This window comes from Pelophylax lessonae (assembly GCF_965119305.1).
Source record: "Pelophylax lessonae genome assembly, chromosome: 1".
Classification (NCBI taxonomy): domain Eukaryota; kingdom Metazoa; phylum Chordata; class Amphibia; order Anura; family Ranidae; genus Pelophylax; species Pelophylax lessonae.
The window spans coordinates 160,741,429-160,756,931 of NC_138768.1; the positions used below are offsets into that span (position 1 = coordinate 160,741,429).

A 15,503-nucleotide genomic window follows, 5' to 3' on the forward strand; every position below is an offset into this window, starting at 1 on the left:
ATTTCCAAGATCTCCAACGGGCGGTTTAGGATCTCCTCACCCAGGGGGTGATCGTCCCGGTGCCACATCGGGACAGATTTTGGGGTTTTTACTCGAATCTGTTCACGGTGCCCAGAAAGGAGGGCAAGGTGCGTCCAATTCTGGACTTAAAGTTTCTGAACTGCTTTGTGTGGGTTCAAAAGTTCCGCATGGAATCCCTTCGATCGGTGGTGGCCTCCCTGAGCCCGGGAGATTTCCTGGCTTCCATCGACCTCAGGGATTCGTATTTACACATCCCCATTTACGAAGGTCATCAGAGGTACCTCCGATTCGCAATAGCGGAGGAGCACTATCAGTTCGTGGCGTTGCCTTTTGGTCTCTCTTCGGCTCCAAAAGTGTTTACCAAAGTATTGGCTCCTGTCCTGGCCCGGTTGCGGTCGCAGGGGATCGCGCTCCTTGGATATCTGGACGATCTCCTGTTAAGGTCGAGCTCCAGTGCCACTCTGTTGCACGATCTGTCAACCACGGTTCAGATGCTCCAGGAGTTCGGGTGGACCATCAATTTTCAGAAGTTGACATTTTCTCCTTCTGTTCGCCTCCCTTACCTGGGGATGGTCCTGGACTGAAAATCTTCCTGCCGGAGGACAAACTCCGGACTCTACAGAACGATGTCAGGTCCCTCAGGGACAACGATTCCTCCTCGCTCAAGACCTGCATGAGGTCCCTGGGGTTGATGGTGTCAGCCTTCAAGGCGATACCGTTTGCACAGTTCCACACATGATCTCTGCAAGCGGAGATTCTGGCCAGGTGGGACAGGCATCCTCAGTCCTTGGACAGGAGGATATCTTTGAGCCACCAAGTCAGAGCGGATCTTCTGTGGTGGCTCCAGTCTCCGGCTCTGACGGAAGGGAAATCCTTTCAGCCCTTGTTATGGACGGTGATCACCACGGACGCCAGCCTGTCGGGCTGGGGTGGCGTTCTGGGCAATTTGTCTGCCCAGGGTACTTGGTCGGAAGAGGAATCCTCTCTGCCAATAAATGTGTTGGAACTGAGAGCGATCAAACTATGTTTGCTGCGTTGGTCGGATCGTCTTCAGGGCCGCCCTGTGCGGGTGCAGAAGGACAACACAACTGCGGTGGCATACATCAATCACCAAGGGGGCACCAGGAGTGCCCAGGCAGCCAAGGAAGTGGCCGAGATTCTGTCTTGGGCTGACACGCGAGTCTCGGCGCTTTCGGCAGTTCACATTTCCGGATGTGGAAAACTGGCAGGCCGACTATCTGAGTCGCCAGACCCTGGACCAGGGGGAATAGTCCCTACACCCGGAGGTGTTTCAGATGCTGTGTGCGCGATGGGAATCCCCAGACGTGGATCTGTTCGCATCTCGTCTAAACAACAAGGTGGAAAGGTTCATGGCAAGAACACGCGACCCTCTGGCAGACGCCTCGGATGTGTTGGTAGTGCCTTGGAATCGGTATCACCTGATTTATGCCTCCCCCCGATTCAGTTGTTGTCCAGGTTCCTTCGCAGGTTGGTCTCGGAACCGAAGTTGGTGATTCTAGTGGGCCCGGACTGGCCGTGCCGGTCTTGGTACGCGGACATCATGCAACTGGTCGTCGAGCCTCCCTGGCGCCTCCTGTTGAGAGACGATCTGCTGTCTCAGGGGCCGATCTTCCATCCTGCTTTACAGTTGCTGGCTTTAACGGCGTGGCGGTTGAGAGCCGGGTCTTGAGAGATCGGGGTCTCTCGTCGGCGGTCATTCCTACCCTGCTCAAGTCTAGGAAGGCATCATCCGGTAAAATTTATTACTGTACCTGGAAGGCTTATTTCGCCTGGTGTGAATTGCAGGGTTTCCATCCTCGCTCCTTTTTGGTGGGGAGGGTGTTAGCCTTCCTGCAATCTGGTGTGGACCAGCATCTTGCGCTGACCACTATTAAGGGCCAGTTGTCTGCGCTGGCAATTCTTTTCCAGCGCCCTTTGGCGTCAAATTCCTTGATCTGCACCTTTATTCAAGGGGTGCATCATCTGGCTCCCCCTAGAAGGGCGCCCTTGCCTCCTTGGGACCTGAATTTGGTTCTGTCCATTTTGCAACGTCCTCTATTTGAGAACATCAGGGAGATCCCTCTGCCTGCGCTGTCACGAAAAGTCGCTTTTCTGGTGGCGATTACATCTGCTCGCAGAGTGTCGGAGTTGGCGGCTCTGTCTTGCCACTCCCCCTACCTGGTTGTTCATAGGGATAAGGTGGTCTTGCGACCTCGCCAATCTTCCTTCCAAAGGTGGTGTCCGATTTTCATCTTAAAGAGGACATTGTCTTGCCTTCGCTGTGTGCGAATCCTAAGCATCCTAAGGAGTTTGCTTTGCATTCCTCGGATGTAGTCCGGGCGATCAGGGTTTACCTGTCGTCTACTGAATCCTTCAGAAAGTCGGATTCTCTTTTTGTCCTTCCTGAGGGACCTCGGAAGGGTATGGCTGCGTCTGCGGCAACCATTTCTAAATGGATCAGACAGGCGATCGTACAGGCGTATTCGCTTAGGGACCGGGTTCCGCCCTTTCCTGTCACGGCGCACTCTACCAGAGGGGTGAGTGCGTCTTGGGCCTTCCGCCATCAGGCGTCGGTGGCCCAGGTGTGCAAAGCGGCGACCTGGTCGTCAGTGCACACCTTTACCAAATTTTACAAACGTGATGTTTTGGCATCAGCAGATGCCTCCTTTGGCGGCAAAGTTCTGTGTGTGGCAGTGCCTTAGGGGTAACATGGCTGTTTAGCCTGTCCCCACCTGTTGGGGTTGTTTCCCCCTTGGTTATTTTGCTTTCTCTGTTACCCAGTGTGTTACCTTTCTGGTTCAGATAATCTTTTCTCTGACCTGGGTGCTGCGTTGCCTTTGAGACGGTTGCGTTTCCCACCCCTCATGTCTACACTGCTTTGGGACATCCCATAAGTGAAGACTGTATGAGTGGATGGCGACGGTCCGAGGACGTAAGAGAAAATAGAATTTTTGTAAGAACTTACTGTAAAATTCTTTTCTCTGAGTCCTCTGACAGTCGCCAACCCTCTTTTTGGGGTTCATGGACTATCTACTGCTTGCTACCAAACTGAATTGGGAATGCTGCTAGCAGGGGGTTATTGGACCAGAGGGACAGCCCCCTATAGGTGTGTCTATGCAAAGCCCTTTGTCAATGTTTCTAACAAAATCTTCTGCCTAGCTTACTCCTGTGGATAAGAGGTCAATACCTTAAGTGAAGACTGTATGAGTGGGCGGCGACTGTCAGAGGACTCCGAGAAAATAATTTTACGGTAAGTTCTTACAAAAATGATATTTTTTTGTTGAAACTAATGGTTTGGCCTTAGGGTCTCTTTAATGACTAATTCCAGGTATGCCATCAAATACATGGTTGGAATACAACTGAAATATTTCACCAATTTCAAACTGTTGTTTTGCACGCTTCAGACACTTTTATCTGCTGCATTTTGAATGGTGCTTGCAGCTTCAGCCACCTTTATCTGCTGCATTTTGAATGATGCAGCTCTGTATAGAAACCAATCCGCTTCCAGTTTTTTTTGTGTCAACATTTAATTGAACACACTAAAGCTATAAGCTGATTGGCTACCATGCACAGCTGCACCAGATTTTGCACTCTCCAATTTTAGTAAATCAACCGCCACAAGTGTTGGATGGGACCCTTCATTCCTCTCCGCTGAGTAGTCTTTCCTTCCGTTACCGTTTTTGTTAGTACATGATTGACTGTATATGCGTGTATATATATATATATATATATATATATATATATATATATATATATATATAAAGTGATCGACCGATATCGGTTTTTAGTTGCCGATACCGATATTTTGCCGATCACATATCGATATTGGCCGATATTTTCACACATGTAAAATTTTGCAAAAAAAAAACACATTTCGACACAAATCTGTTACTGAACATGTAAATCTTTATTCATTAACATTTTTAACATTAAGGGCTCACTCTTCACACCTTAACTGCATGAGAACTGATAAGAAAACTTCAATTGCAGGGACATTTGCATTTCACATCATTTGATTGTGCATTAATGCATAATAAAGTGCTGCAGTAGTGGACTCACTCACTGCAATAATTTTAATTCACTACTGCAGTGCAGTCAGTGCAAAACTTGCTAGAAAAAAAGCTAGGCAACAGCTGCACAGTGTATTGGAGTCAGTGGACTACCGCTACAGTAAGGCACTCACTGCAACTACAGCAGTCATTGCAAAACTGCTAGAAAAAAAGCTAGGCAACAACAGCTACACATACACGTGGATTGGACTGGAGTCAGTGGAGGACTACCTCTGCAGTATGGCACTCACTGCAACTACTGCAGTCAGTGTAAAACTGCTAGAAAAAAAGCAAGGCAACAGCTACACATATCACAGTGGATTGGACTGGAGTTAGTGGAGGACTACCTCTGCAGTATGGCACTCACAACAACTTCTGCAGTCAGTGCAAAACTGCGAGAAAAAAAGCAAGGTAACAGCTACAAATGTCACATACACAGTGGATTGGACTGGAGTCAGTGGAGGGCTACCTCTGCAGTATGGCACTCACTGCAACTACTGCAGTCAGTGCAAAACTGCTAGAAAAAAAGCAAGGCAACAGCTACACATAGTGGATTGGACTGGAGTTAGTGGAGGACTACCTCTGCAGTATGGCACTGACAACAACTTCTGCAGTCAGTGCAAAACTGCTAGAAAAAAAGCAAGGTAACAGCTACAAATGTCACATACACAGTGGATTGGACTGGAGTCAGTGGAGGGCTACCTCTGCAGTATTGCTCTCACTGCAACTACTGCAGTCAGTGCAAAACTGCTAGAAAAAAAGCAAGGCAACAGCTACACAGTGGATTGAACTGGAGTCAGTGAACTACCGCTGCAGTAGGGCACTCACTCACTGCAATAATTTTAAATCACTATTGCAGTAGTGATTTAAATTTATTGCAGGAGTGAGTGGCACTCTACTGCAGCAGTAGTCCACTGGCACTGACTCCAATCCACTGTCTAGTTTTTTTCTAGCAGTTTTGCACTACTGCAGCGCAGTGGATTGGACAGACTCAGTGGACTGGTGGACAGACACTACTACTACACTTTCAAATCAATACTCCCAGTTACGCAAAACAATTGGTGCTAACCAAAAACAGACCTGCACAAACGGAGTGATATTTGACAACAGGTTTTACAATAAATGAATATATTTAAAATTATAAATTCTGGGAATTACTTCCACACTGCGAGCCGCAATATAAACGTAAAGCGTGAAATGTGATAACAAAGGGTGAGAATTGCGCTTAGCAGTCACTGTAAAGTGCTTTAGTGCATATGTGATTGGTCACAAATTGCAAAATGTAAAGCAAAACTATTATACACGATAATATATATATTATAAATAAATGAATAAACAATGGTGGCTCATGTGATTCAAATAAAGTCCTTAAAGTGCTCAGTGCAGACTGTGTCTTCAGCAGCAAACTTAGACTAAATGGGAAACCTTCACCAAACACCTCCACCCAGTGGTAAGACAATATACCTCTTACCAGACAAAGATGACCCCTTAATTACAGGGGGTCAAAACCAGCAATGATCTCCACATAGGCTCAAAATGGTCCTCAGCGCTGTCTCTGCTCAAAGGATATTAGCCCAAATGCCTTTAAGAAGCTCCGGATCTCCGGGCATCATAATGAAAAAAAGAACAAAGGAAACTCCAATGGGGTAATAACGTCATATACTGGGGTTTAATGAAATAGATTGCACTTACATCAAAGCAGTAGTTTTTCGCCTGGAAGTACAATACATTCAGCTGGTCAGGTGGATGGGACGCCGCTTGCGCATCTGCGCTCCACCTCACCGGAACTCTACGGTCTCACGTGTCCCGACGCACGTTTCGTCAGCCGCGCTGATCCCCTGATGACGTCAGCTTTTGTAGCGTGTTTCATTTTCTTTCCACCACTGAAGAGGATCACTTCTTCTGTCAATTACTGGTTCCTTCAAATAGAGATGAAGTTCATCATCCAGGCTCATTATTGCCGATTCTGATGAAGGCTCCGCATGAGGCCCCAATAAAGTGCTGAACATTGCATTTACTTGACCACAATGAATTTTCTCTTCTGTCTGTTGTCTTTTGGGACATTTTTCTCCTGCATCCTGCTCTTCCACATCAAAAACAGCAGTTTTCAGTTCTTTCCACAGATTCTCGATTGGATTCAGGTCTGGACTTTGACTTGGCCATTCTAACACCTGGATATGTTTATTTGTGAACCATTCCATTGTAGATTTTGCTTTATGTTTTGTATCATTGTCTTGTTAGAAGACAAATCTCCGTCCCAGTCTCAGGTCTTTTGCAGACTCCATCAGGTTTTCTTCCAGAATGGTCTTGTATTTGGCTCCATCCATCTTCCCATCAATTTTAACCATCTTCCCTGTCCCTGCTGAAGAAAAGCAGGCCCAAACCATGATGCTGCCACCACCATGTTTGACAGTGGGGAGGGTGTGTTCAGGGTGATGAGCTGTGTTGCTTTTACGCCAAACATAACGTTTTGCATTGTTGCCAAAAAGTTCGATTTTGGTTTTATCTGACCAGAGCACCTTCTTCCACATGTTTGGTGTGTCTCCCAGGTGGCTTGTGGCAAACTTTAAACAACACTTTTTATGGATATCTTTAAGAAATGGCTTTCTTCTTGCCACTCTTCCATACAGGCCAGATTTGTGCAGTATACGACTGATTGTTGTTCTATGGACAGAGTCTCCCACCTCAGCTGTAGATGTCTGCAGTTCATCCAGAGTGATCATGGGCCTCTTGGCTGCATCTCTGATCAGTCCTCTCCTTGTATGAGCTGAAAGTTTAAAGAGACGGCCAGGTCTTCGTAGATTTGCAGTGGTCTGATACTCCTTCCATTTCAATATTATCGCTTGCACAGTGCTCCTTGGGATGCTTAAAGCTTGGGAAATCTTTTTGTATCCAAATCCGGCTTTAAACTTCTCCACAACAGTATCTCGGACCTGCCTGGTGTGTTCCTTGTTATTCATGATGCTCTCTGCGCTTTAAACGGACCTCTGAGACTATCACAGTGCAGGTGCATTTATACAGAGACTTGATTACACACAGGTGGATTCTATTTATCATCATTAGTCATTTAGGTCAACATTGGATCATTCAGAGATCCTCACTGAACTTCTGGAGAGAGTTTGCTGCACTGAAAGTAAAGGGGCTGAATAATTTTGCACGCCCAATTTTTCAGTTTTTTATTTGTTAAAAAAGTTTGAAATATCCAATAAATTTTGTTCCACTTCATGATTCTGTCCCACTTGTTGAGTCTTCACAAAAAATTACAGTTTTATATCTTTATGTTTGAAGCCTAAAATGTGGCAAAAGGTCGCAAAGTTCAAGGGGGCCGAATACTTTCGCAAGGCACTGTATATAGTGAGAGCTCGCTTCTGCTCCAGCACCCTTTGTAACATGTGTTGCGTTGAGTTCCATTGTGTTGGAACAGCCTGTATCAGGTTGTTTTTGAGTAGGCCAAGGTCTTCCTGAATGCACCTCAGTCGCTGCTTGGCAAGAACAGAATGGTGGAAATGGCCTGCGCACTTCTTCAGCATGCTAATAATGTCCAGCAAAGCTTTCTGGTTTGACAGACCATCATTTACCACCAGTTGGAGGGTGTGTGCCATGCAACTGAGGTCTGACAACTTCACCAAGTCTCATACCTTTAACCATGTTCGCTCCACTGTCTCGCAGCACAAGCATCACTCGGTCTTTGGTGATTCCCCATTCTTCTAGCATGCCTAGAAACATTTCTCTAATCTACTCCCCAGTGTGGGTTCCTTGCATCACTTTTGTATTGAACACCAAATACCTTCTTATCCATCCACTGTCAATAAAGTGGCATGTAAGACTCATTAGTGATTCCGTTTGTCCTGACCAGCAATCAGTCATGAATGAGAGTGAGTTGCCAGCATTCTGTGGTTGCAGCATAGTCTTTACTTTGTCAACAACCTTTTGCTGAATCTTTTGCAGCATTTCAGTTCGATAAAATGTGTCACTCTTCAGTGTGTACCTTGGCTCAACTATGAACATCAACCGCTTAAATCCAGAGTCAGACACTATTGTAAATGGCTGGTTATCAGTGACCATCATCTCTGTGATTACTCTGTCCAGCAGTTTGGATCTTCCATCAGATTTTAGAAACCTGATTTTTTTCCGAAACATATCTGTTATTGTTGCCTGGGATAGTGATGTTTCACCTTGTGATTCATTTTGTTTTTTCTGTGCTGCATTATACAATTCAACATGATGAGCTCTTAGATGGGCCCAAAGATTAGACGTATTTTTGGTTTTTGCAGTTATTGATCCATGCTTACATTGTTTTTGCAAGTGTTGCACAGTGCTGCTGATTTTCCTGGAGATGGAGAAGAGAAATAGTCCCAGACCATACTTTTAATGTTTCTATCTCCATCAATCTCCATTGAAACAAGAAAGACACTAATATAGGCTTAAACAAAATAGCTGGCTGGCACCCTGTGGTGGCTTGCTGGCACCCTGTAGTGGGTGGCTGTCTGGCTGGCTGGCACCCTGTGGTGGGTGGCTGGCTGGCACCCTGTAGTGGGCACTGGGTGGCTGGCTGGCACCCTGTGGTGGGTGGCTGCCTGGCTAGCACCCTGTGGTGGGTGGCTGGCTGGCTAGCACCATGTGGTGGGTGGGTGGGTGGGTGGCTGGCTGGCACCCTGTGGTGGGTGGGTAGCTGGATGGCACCCTGTGGTGGGTGGCTGGCTGGTGCTCTGTGGTGGGCACTGGGTGGCTGGCTGTCTGGCAACCTGTGGTTGGTGGCGTGGCTGGCTGGCACCCTGTGGTGGGCGTCTGGCTGGCACCCTTTGGTGGCTGGCAGTGGCACCCTGTGGTGGCTGGCTGGCTGGCACCTTTTGATGGCTGGCACCCTTTTGTGGCTGGCTGGCACCGGGTGGGTTGCTGGCTGGCACCCTTTGGTGGCTGGCTTGCTGACAGTGGCACCCTGTGGTGGCTGGCTGGCACCGTTTGATAGCTGGCTGGCACCCTTTCGTGGCTGGCTGGCAGGCAATGGGTGGGCAGGTGGATGGCTGGCTGGCACCCTTTGGTGGCTGGCAGTGGCACCCTGTGGTGGCTGGCTGGCACCGTTTGATGGCTGGCTGGCACCAGGTGGGTGGCTGGCTGTCAACCTTTGGGCTACTTGCTGGCACCCATTGTGGTGGGCTGGCACGTATAGGCCCAGGGCCTGTGGCTGGCTAGCTGGTACAGTCAGGACTCAGGCAGGGCCTGGGGCTTGCTAGCTGGTACACAGTGGGTGTGTGGGACTGGGTGGCTGGCTGGCACCGGGCAGCTGTGGGTGGTGGGTGGCTGCGACAGCTGTGTTACAGAACGTGTGTAAGACTGTGACTTTGAAGAACTACTAGAACTAGATCACTCACTGTAGATCACCACTGTCCCGACTGACCGACTGTGCATCATGCAGACTCCAGTGTGGCCGCAGCGGGTAAAACACACTGTAACGAGGCTGAGGGAGGCGGCCTAAGAGCTGCCCAGTGCGCGGAGGCGCGTGGCGCATAATATGCGATGACGTCACGAAAATATCGGCAATATCAGTAAATCCAAAGGCCGATTTCGATATATCGGGGAAAGTGCATATCGGCCCCTGATATATCGGTGTTGCCGATAATCGGTCGATCCCATATATATATTTATACTGTATCTCACAAAAGTGAGTACGACCCTCACATTATTGTAAATATTCTATATCTTTTCATGTTACAACACTGAAGAAATGACACTTTGCTACAATATAAAGTAGTGAGTGTACAGCTTGTATAACAGTGTAAATTTTCTGTCCCCTCAAAATAACTCAACACACAGCCATTAATGTCTTAACTGCTGGCAAAAAAGTGAGTACACCCCTAAGTGGAAATGTCCAAATTGGGCCCAAAGTGTCTATATTTTGTGTGGCCACCATTATTTTCCACCAGAGTTTCACGGGTGGCCACTGGCGTCTTCTTCCACTCCTCCATAAAGACATCATGGAGCTGGTGGATGTTAGAGAACTTGTGCTCCATTCAGCTTCTTTAGCAAGACTGTGGTTCTCTTGGAGGTGTAATACACAAAAAAACAGCGCTTGCAAAATAATCAATAATGTAACTCTCAAAAATAAAATACATATATATTACCAGTGTTACAACAATAAATATATGTAAACATATGAAAACAAAGTGCAATCGTGCTAGAATGCAGCAATAATTGGTGCAGCTCTAAACAAATACAATAGTGCTAAAATATCCAGTATCATGTGCAAAATGCTGAAATAGGTCCAGAAAAAAATGTGCAAAGTATGTAATATAAAGTGCTGAAAAGTAGTCCAATATAATGTGCAAAGAAGTGCTTGAAGTGCTGCTATTCTAAGGTACTCTAGTGCTTCAAAGCACAATCGGTGCAAAAGTGTTGAAACACTCATGCAGCCCCAGACCATGTCACTCCTACCACCATGCTTGACTGTAGGCAAAACACACTTGTCTTTGTACTCACCTGGTTGCCGCCACACACGCTTGACACCATTTGAACCAAATAAGTTTATCTTGGTCTCATCAGACCACAGGACATGGTTCCAGTAATCCATGTCCCTAGTCTGCCTTTCTTCAGCAAACTGTTTGCAGGCTTTCTTGTGTATCATCTTTAGAAGAGGCTTCCTTCTGGGATGACAGCCAAGCAGACCAGTTTGATGCAGTATGCGGCGTATGGTCTGAGCACTGACAGGCTGACCCCCCACCCCTTAAACCTCTACAGCAAGGCTGGCAGCACTCGTATGTCTTTTCCCAAAGACATCCTCTGGATATTACGCTGAGCATGTGCACTCGACTTCTTTGGTCTACCATGGGGAGGCCTGTTCTGAGTGGAACCTGTGCTGTTAAACAACTGTATGGTCTTGGTCACAATGCTGCAACTCACTTTCAGGGTCTTGACCATCTTCTTGTAGCCTAGGCCATGAAGAATAACAATTATTTTTTTTCAGATTCTCAGAGAGTTCTTTGCCATGAGGTGCCATGTTGAACTTCCAGTGACCAGTATGAGAGAGTGAGAGCGATAACACCAAATTCACCACACCCGCTCCCCATTTACACCTGCGACCTTGTAACACTAACGAGTCACATGATACCAGGGAGGGACAATTGCTAATTGGGCCCAATTAGGACATGTTCACTTAGGGGTGTACTCACTTTTGTTGCCAGCAGTTTAGACATTAATGGCTGTGTGTTTTAATTATTTTGAGAGGACAGCAAATATACACTGTTATTTAAGCTGTACACTCACTACTTTACATGGTAGAAAAGTGTCATTTCTTCAGTGTTGTCACATGAAAAGATATAATAAAATATTTCCAAAAATGTGAGGGGTGTACTCACTTTTGTGGGCTACTGTACATTCGTATGTTGATTATACATTTTGTCTTTTATATAGAAATATTTTTTTCTTACTATAATTAGCTCCTGAAGAAGTGCGGTCGGGGTGAAACAGGTCAAGCTGAACAGAACCCCTATTCCTGGACATTGTACCCCACTGTTGGTTGCCCACCTATATTTTACAGCAGGAGTCTGTTATTACAGATTCCATGTTGATTGTTATTTGGGTATGTCTATCTAACCAACTGAGGGTGATGGCCCATGGGGGTTGTAGGATAATGATACCATTTTGATACTTGGAATGTATTTTATTGTAAACACTTGTTTTTATTTTTATTTGATTTTGTAATAAAATGTAAATTTTAGTCTAAACTAGCCTTTCTGTGAGGATGTGTTGTGCCATCAAAGTCCATTTTTTCCACTTTTCTCAATTTTTACATACTTAATCCAAGGACGAGACACTAGTTTATGTTTTTGTGTCTGCAGTACCACTCTGTGGTGACACTTAAATATTGCAACCCCTGTGTTTTTAGAACGGGTTTGACAGTTTTCTTTTTTTTTTTAAATGTATTCAGTGCATGGAGCAAGCCCCACTTTTGAGGGACTTTTTTTTTTTTTTGTGCTTTTGCCAGGTAATTTTGTGGATATTATTCTTCAATTTGCCTTTTTATGGCAACATTGTAATAGAGTAATGATGTACAGTAAGTAGCTAGTATACAATTTAACCACCTTGTGTTTTTTTTGTAGTATGCAAAGCACTAACAGTTTGCATTTATTCTTATGCTAGGCTCTCTGAGCGCACAGAATCCCATAAAACACTGTTTCCATCTTTTATTGTTGGAGTTTTTTGGCCTGAGACCAGGACTATGGTGTTTTTAAACAAGAATTTGACTATACTAACAGACCTAGTAATCATGTCCTACAAGAAAGAACTTCATTCCAAGAGTGTGAGTATTTTAATAATGTTAGCAACATAAACATTTCTTTTGTTTGGGTCTGTCTGTGTGATTCCTGAGTATATAGTTCATGATTGGATGAAAAATTTGGAAGTCAGTAAGACATAGGGATTAATTTACTTAACGTAGTCTGTGCACTGCAAGTGCAGTTGCTCAAGATCAGAGGGGAACATGGAAGGAAAAAAAAAACTGCATTTTTTGCTTGCACATGATTGGATGATAAAAATTTGCTGAACTTCCCTTCAGCTCTAGAGCAACTGCACTTACAGTGCAATTGAAGTGCACAGTATGTTTTCCTTTAGTAAATCAACCTAGTAGTGCTGTACTTTAGTTAAATGTTTAACAGGTGGCGGTCAGGAAGGTTTGAGCATCTAATGGCGCTTTTCCACTGCATGGAACCGTACCGGTTTGGCACGCTTTTGTGTTTTTCCACTGCGGTACCGCATGGTATAGGGTCGGAACGGTTCGGTACGGTACGGTATAGGTTTGCTTTTCCACTGCATGGAACCGAACGGTACGGCTCTGAAAAAACAGTACCTACTCGATTGTGGTTCCAACAGGTACCAAACTGGTACCATATCCCACAATCCTTTGCATGCAGTCACTACTAGCCACTGATTGGTCAGAGAATCACACCCACCCCGTTGTTATCCCACCCACTTAACTTTAGTACTACTTTAGTGGAAAAGCAAACCTATACCGTACCGTAACGAACCGTTCCGACACTATACCATGCGGTACCGCAGTGGAAAAGCAAACCGGGCCAAGCAGGGCCGAGTAGAGCCGAGCCGGTACTAGCCGGTACTTGCAGTGGAAAAGTGCCATTATATGAAGCTATACAAGGGAAGTACAGTTGAAATTAAGTACTAGGGCATATCCATAATGGGAGGGAATATGTTCTTGGAACTCCTGACAATTGTCTGACAAAGATGTTTGCAAGACATTGATCGTCCTAGCCTGTTTACCCTGAAAACTTCCCAAAGATGCAAGGTAAGTGCAACTGTATGTTTTCAGCAGTTGTAATTTCACCATCAATATCTCAATAACTCCTACTCTTTTTTTTTTTTTCACTGTCCAACCCACTGGGGGTGCTAGAAATCACACTGTAATTGTCAGGAGCTTTGTTCTATTTGAAGCTCATTATTAAAAAAATAAAAATAAATGTGCAGCTTAATATTAAATGTCCTGAATAGTGTTGAGCGAACACGGACTGTATTAATCGTGTTCGTACCGAATAATTGGATTTTTGTTACCCGAACACGGACCCGAAAACTTTACTGTATGTTCGGGTTTAAAATCCGTGTTCAGTCATTTTATTTCCTGTTTTATATGTAATGGCACGCTTTTAATGGCGGGCTTTCAACAGCCAATCAACAAGCGTTTAACTGGTGTGCGCCATCACAGCCATGCCTACTAATGTATTAGTAGCTGTGATTGGCCATCTGAAGCATGTGACCATGTCTTTATAAGTTCGAGAGCCCCAGCGCGCCGCGTCATTCTGCTGTAGTTTAGGGACAGAGCACACATCATACGTGCTGGCTGCTGATTAGGGACAGACAGTGATTCTGTGAAAAATTGTGTCCGAAAAGAATGCAGGGACAGGTCGGAGTGCAGGCAGAGAAAGTTATTAGAGCATTTTAGGGCGAGGCTGGAGATTAGGCAGGGTCAGTCTTCTACATCGATTTTGCTGTGTGGGGGGTGGTGCAGTGAACGATCTTATTGAGCATATTAGGGACAGGCTGGAGATTAGGCAGGGACAGTCTACATCGATTTTGCTGTGTGGGGGGTGGTGCAGTGAACAATCTTTTTGCCCTCACTTGAGCCCACTGAGGAGGAGGAGGAGGGAGAAAAAAAATCTATTTTTATCAGTCTGTTGTGTGCAGCGTTCAGCTATATTTCACTACAGATTGCTGTTCTAATCTGCTATTAAAAAATTAATTTAAAGGGGAATTTTTTTTTAAGAGCACTTGCCATGCTCTTAACTACATTTTGCTGCCATTTGCAGCACTCTAGCCCTTTCCATTGGTGTTTTAGAGCCATTTTAGTGCCTGAAAGTTCGGGTCCCCATTGACTTCAATGGGGTTCAGTGTCCGGGTAAAGTTCGCAAAAAGTCCGGGACACGGACCCGGACTTTTTTTTCCAAGTTCGGCCGAACCCGCCGAACACGGACATCCAGGTGTCCGCTCAACTCTAGTCCTGAATAATTGTGCATGCTTTCTTATGTGTCAGTAAGTAGTTTCCTTACTATTCAAGAAAAAAAAAAAATTGCCACAAAACTTTTAATTTACTTTTGAGTTAAAAAGGACATTTTGTATAGTTTTCAAATCATCTCTCACTATAATTTGCACAGATGGGGATTTCCCTTTTTTTCTCCAATAGTTATGACTATAACTATTTGTAAATCCTCCATAGTAAATTATGTTATGTCTGGGGGAGCTTCAGATCAGGGCTGCATACAGGAGTACAATTGTACAAGCTCCCTAAAAAAGCTCCGTGCACAAATCTCTAATTGATTTTGAGTATTTTTTTTTTCATTGTAACAACAGTGTATAATCAGATGCAAAAATGTATTTCTTTTGAGAAGGCTAGATAGCAAAATTTTAAAATCTGAGGATATGTTTTCACTTTACTGAAACTGGTGCAGGGAACTGCAGACACGGAGGCTTTTTTTTTTTGTAAGGAAGAAGGACACAACTTGGGACACAAATCAGTTAATTCCTGGACCATTGGGTCCTAATTCACCTTCAAGTAATTAGTCACTGGCAAATAGCAAAGCTTGTTTCAGTCTTGCCTAACCTCTCCCACTCTCAGCATTGGAGTGATGGACCTTATTCTCTTGGCTGAGAGTCCTTTCTACTTTGATGCAGTTCATGAAGATTTACAAGTGCGTTTGGCTGCTGATCCTCCGTGTTCCAGTGTAGCTTCAGTAATTTGAATAATTTCCAATGGATTTTCCTTGAGGAACTGTACCGAAACCCCTGTGTAGAGATGGGGGAGGGGCAGCCTGTAAGCCCAGATTACGCACTCTGCATGAACGGCAACCATTTTGCATTTGGTTCTTTTTGGACTGGCTACTGACCACAGAATGCACCTACAGCAGCTCTACAAGACACTTGATTGGTACTGTG

General features: G+C 45.2%; 1 protein-coding gene across 1 annotated transcript in view; it reads left to right on the forward strand.

The window, feature by feature from the left end:
• Positions 1–15,503, forward strand: part of SLF1 (SMC5-SMC6 complex localization factor 1) — a 181,734-nt gene that overhangs the window by 101,312 nt on the left and 64,919 nt on the right. The window contains exon 10 of the mRNA XM_082247713.1: positions 12,207–12,366. Within this exon, the coding sequence (XP_082103839.1) occupies positions 12,207–12,366 (160 nt within the window). The remainder of the gene's footprint in view (positions 1–12,206; positions 12,367–15,503) is intronic.